Source organism: Sinocyclocheilus rhinocerous, unplaced genomic scaffold (assembly GCF_001515625.1).
Source record: "Sinocyclocheilus rhinocerous isolate Xijiao unplaced genomic scaffold, SAMN03320098_v1.1 scaffold1515, whole genome shotgun sequence".
Lineage (NCBI taxonomy): Eukaryota > Metazoa > Chordata > Actinopteri > Cypriniformes > Cyprinidae > Sinocyclocheilus > Sinocyclocheilus rhinocerous.
Window position 1 is genome coordinate 307,138 of NW_015627243.1, and position 5,370 is coordinate 312,507.

The window sequence follows — 5,370 nt, forward strand, 5'->3', positions numbered from 1 at the left end:
TCTGCCCTGTACAGTGAAAACCGGGATTCATCCGTGAAGAGAACACCTCTCCAAAGTGCCAGACGCCATCGAATGTGAGCATTTGCCCACTCAAGTCGGTTACGACGACGAACTGCAGTCAGGTCGAGACCCCGATGAGGACGACGAGCATGCAGATGAGCTTCCCTGAGACGGTTTCTGACAGTTTGTGCAGAAATTCTTTGGTTATGCAAACCGATTGTTGCAGTAGCTGTCCGGGTGGCTGGTCTCAGACGATCTTGGAGGTGAAGATGCTGGATGTGGAGGTCCTGGGCTGGTGTGGTTACACGTGGTCTGCGGTTGTGAGGCTGGTTGGATGTACTGCCAAATTCTCTGAAACGCCTTTGGAGACGGCTTATGGTAGAGAAATGAACATTCAATTCATGGGCAACAGCTCTGGTGGACATTCCTGCAGTCAGTATGCCAATTGCACGCTCCCTCAAAACTTGCGACATCTTTGGCATTGTGCTGTGTGATAAAACTGCACATTTTAGAGTGACCTTTTGTTGTGGCCAGCCTAAGGCACACCTGTGCAATGATCATGCTGTCTAATCAGCATCTTGATTATGCCACACCTGTGAGGTGGATGGATTGTCTTGGCAAAGGAGAAGTGCTCACTAACACAGATTTAGACAGATTTGTGAACAATATTTGAGAGAAATAGGCCTTTTGTGTACATAGAAAAAGTCTTAGATCTTTGAGTTCAGCTCATGAAAAATGGGGGCAAAAACAAAAGTGTTGCCTTTATAATTTTGTTCAGTGTATATATAAACAACTGAAAACATAAAAAAGCCAGGACTACATGAGGACAAAGAGGTAATGACAGTCTTTTTATTGATGCTCTCAGGAGGAAACCTGTGCAGTGCAGTACGTTTAACTCAAATTCGCCAGTAATCGATCACTAGAGGGCGCTCTGTATCTGTTACCTGCAAACATTCACCCATGCCTTGACATGAGTGTAGATTTGCATTTTGAAAGAGTACTAACAGGGCAAAATGCTACCAAAATAATAATAATAAAATTAAATAAAATAAAAAAATATACAATAATAATCATTTGCAGAATGTCAACATACTTGTCAAATATTCTAGAATGGAAAATCATTCCTGTTGTGAAAGATTAAAATTCTTAAATAATAACAGTACTTGTTTGACGCTTTAAAATCTTTTTTCCTTTACTCTACGAACTAAGTCAATAAGCCTGTGAGATCTATAATTAATAGGAAGGCCCCGCCCTCTGACTATGCGATTGGCTGAAGCGGACGTTCTACTACAGCTGATGGCTTGCAAATGGTTTATTGAACTGTCAATCAAGCCCGTTCAGACGGCTAGTAGTTGACTGATATAGGGAGAGCAGCACGCTGGAGGAGCGAGTGGATGTATGTGTGTGACTTTCATCTCGTCTTCTGGACGTCTTGCGGAGAAAGGAATCACTTTGATTGGCTGGATTTTTGTGGATAATAATGCATATATGTGTTTTCTTTTTTTAACCATGTCGTATTAACTTCATTGGAGTCATGCATAACTATTTTGGAGCTTGTTTCTCAGTAGTGTTCTTAATTTTGACGTTTTGGACTGAGGTGAGTTAAACTTCCTTATGCCTTGTTAAATCCATCTTTTCCTTCACTAGTTGTAAAGTCAATAGTTTAAACAACCGTTTTACACAACTGAAACTCATTCATTTTTGTCAAATTAGATTTTGGGATTCTTGTCCTAATAGAATTATCCTGCTGTCAGTGGAATCATGTGATCCTTGAACTTTAAAGGCGTTTTAAAACCAGTCCGCGTGCACTGTAATGCATCTACATCCAAACTTTTTAAGCATTGCCTAAAGTAATCATAGAGTAAAGTGCATATTTCATTATTGCACAAACAGATTCATATTTGTGCGAGTGCACTTGATTGGTATATTTGCAATACCTGTATAACCACAAAAGATCACTCCTTAAACAAATGTAAGTCAGTGCACTGTATCCGCTATATTGTGTTGAGCTGCATGTTCTGTCTTGTATTTTTATGGGAGAATGACAAATTATTCTGTGAAGTCGTACAAAGCCAGGCTGTTTTCATTTCATATTTAAACTGCTGTTAATGTTATTTTTAGGTGTGCCAGTCGTCGGGTTATTTGGAGCTCCAGTTGATCAGCGTGGAGAATAACAGGGGTGAGCTCGCTAATGGAAACTGCTGTGACGGCGCATGGAGCGCACGAGACGGTCTGTGCGACCGGGACGAATGTGACACGTACTTGAGAGTGTGTCTAAAGGAATACCAGTTGGAGGTCACCACATCTGGCTTTTGTACGTACGGCACTGGAAGCTCGAGCGTGATCGGAGGGAATACGTTTCAGTTGAAAGGATTCAATGGAAACCCAAACAGGGCCAATGACCTCGGGACCGTTATCATCCCCTTTCAGTTCGCCTGGCCGGTAGGTGTTCACCGATACCCTCTTTCATCAGCTCTTCAACAACAAACAAACCCTTTTTGTGAACGTTTTCTATAGTTATCTTTATATAGCCTACACTGTGAAAAAATGTCTGCTCGATTTTATGAGTTTTTGAACTCGAATTTTCTTCAGTAATTAAATTCAAGGGTGTCAAAACTTAACACTGCTGGGTGTCACTTTTATTTTACTTAAAAAAAGAAAGAAAGAAAGAAAGTAAGCAGCTAAACTTAAGGTTGAACATTTTTTTTTACAGTATAAAGGTGCTCATATTGCAACCAAAATATGATCGTAAACAAATAGCTTTTCCTATGCTAGTAATGCAATTGAAAACACATTATAGGCCCATATGACATTTGGGGAGTATCAAATCATAAATAATATAAAGTCCAGCTTATGTTAAGGATTTCTTGCTATATGAAGTATTATCCACCTTAAGATGGTATCTGTGGAAATGGTATCTGGTCTAAGATTATTATTAAGTGGAGTACTAACTGGTTTATATTTCCATTTAAAGCCAGCTTGACCACCTTAAGATCAGGTTTGTTGTTGGTCCAAGATGGTACTGCTAGATTTTACTAGCTAACGACCGGTTTAGACCAGCTAGAAACCACCTTGTTCCAAAACATGTTTCCAGCAGATGGACAAGACGCACAAGTGAACATGCATTTGGTCTTAACAACACCAACTGGTAGCCTACGCTTTAAACACTCATTGCAAAGCAAATGTTTGACTCGATGGAAAGAGGAGAGCTCGGTGTCACGGTGGTCACTGGCGTTAATCGTAGAGATGATGAGTAGAGCATCTCCGGTTACGGCGCGCGTTTGGCTGCGAGAGCGGCGGCTGGTGCGTGTCTCTCTCTCGCGCGCGGAGTATACAGTTACACGTTTAACTGATGGTGTCGTATTTATAGGACGTAGTGTGTTTTACTTCATGACATGCGGACGGGGCTGCAAGAAGACCATGTATTGCGGAGTTTAGAAGGAAGACGATAATCATTCATCTATCCATCGGTCAGTGGCGGTTCTTGTATGGCGCCCTGGGCGAACCACCCCGTCTGCCACCTCTAAATGAAATTAATTTTACATAAATTTTGCAATTTTATATAAAAGTAGCCTATATATTTAGATTATTACAAATTCAGACAAATAAATAAATAAATACAAAAAATAAAGTGAATAATGTTACATTTGTTTAAAAAATACATTGTTACAATATCACATTTTACTGTCTGATTATGTAGGCTAATTGGACAGAAAAATGATTGTTGTTGCCCTATATGTATAATAACAACAAGCAACATAGCATAACACTAGACATATATTAGCCTATTTTAGCTAGATGTGATAGCTGCATACATACCAATTATCTTTAGCGCATTTCCCCTCCTTTTTTTTTTGAGGTGACGTAAAATAAAGGGAATGAAGTGAAAATGAAATGAATGAGCTGAAACGCTGGAGTTTTGTTGAGTGCGCGCGCTAGTGGAATGACTGAATTCTGCACTCTCATGTATTCTCTCATAAAAAAAACAAAGTGCAGATGTATGTGTGATGTAAGTAAGAAATTCCTTTCACAGTGTAGACAGCTTCAGTGATTATAACGGGAGTTTTTTGAGAGTGCTTAAATTAGCGCTAGAATATAGTCAGTTATGTTCTTTGATCATTTAAATGTTCTTTGCTGCTTTCGTATATTTTTTTATTCGCTGTTTGAATAACTGTGGAAATGAAAGCGTAGCTTACAATGTTTTTATTAAACTGTGATCAAGTTAAATACAAATTCAGTCGTATTCAAATACTTAAAGACATGACCCCCATATCTGGTACTTGCTAAAAACCCAAGGTTTATGATGCGCCTTGGGTAAACATTACGCCCCATTCACAAATTCAGTGAATGACAATTTGTAATTTGTCAGCGTTAAAGGGGTCATATGATGCGATTTCATTTTTTCCTTTCTCTTTGGAGTGTTACAAGCTCTTGGTGCATAAAGAAGATCTGTAAATTTGCAAAGACTAAAGTCTCAAATCCAAAGAGATATTCTTTATAAAAGTTAAGCATGAACGCGATTGGCTAGCGTCTGCGCTAGGGTATTTGCATAAGGTCATCTGATTGGCTGACGCTAGCCAATCGCGTTCATGCAACACCAGAAGACTAATGTGATTGGCTGTTGTCACTATGACGGTCGCGTCAGAACCAAGCTTCAGAAATGCCCTCAGTCAAGCGTTAAAGCTGATGCCGTGTGAATGGGGCGTTAGGTTACTTAGCCTGAATTTGGTTCACCCTCTGTTTGCGTCTGAGTGAGAGTGTTTTTTCTCCAGGAGCACACTCCGAGTCCCGAGCAGTTATTGCCCCACACCGTGACTTGATATTGACGTTAGGGTGACCATACATCCTCTTTTCCCCGGACATGTCCTCTTTTTGGACCTACAAAAATGTGTCCGGACGAGATTTCTTAATTGCCCAAAATGTCCGGGATTCGGCTGTTTTCTTAATCCTGCTCCAGCTGAATTTCTGACCATTGCCGCCTGCTCCCGCAACATGTGTTTCGCTCCCGCGATTTTCGTGTCCACTCCTTTAAACATTATAATATTGTATATAATTTTGGCGCATCAGGGAGCCGCTCTCAGGATGCGGTGTATTTAAATATTTTTGAATGAGCGTTTGCAGTGTTTACTTTCACTTTCGATTTCGCAATCACACGCACTCTGTGTAAAGGGAGCACATCTTACAAGATCAGATATTTGTCAATGAGCTCAGGATCTGTTGAGCAGCAAATACTCCAGCATGGTCTTGTCAGTCATCTCTCCTTATTCTCGACCTGTGATCAGTCAAAGCTCATGGACTTCTGTTCCCTCCTGGTGGAATGACCTGCCCAACTCAATCCAAGCAGCTGAGTCCTTAATATTCTTAATATTT

At 40.3% G+C, this 5,370-nt stretch overlaps 1 protein-coding gene across 1 annotated transcript in view; it reads left to right on the top strand.

Moving 5' to 3' along the window:
• The first annotated feature begins 1,374 nt into the window (after positions 1-1,374).
• jag2a (jagged canonical Notch ligand 2a) overlaps positions 1,375-5,370 on the top strand; it is a 56,460-nt gene continuing 52,464 nt past the window's right edge. The window contains exons 1-2 of the mRNA XM_016533291.1: positions 1,375-1,597; positions 2,122-2,442. Of these exons, the coding sequence (XP_016388777.1) occupies positions 1,535-1,597; positions 2,122-2,442 (384 nt within the window). The 5' untranslated portion in view covers positions 1,375-1,534. The remainder of the gene's footprint in view (positions 1,598-2,121; positions 2,443-5,370) is intronic.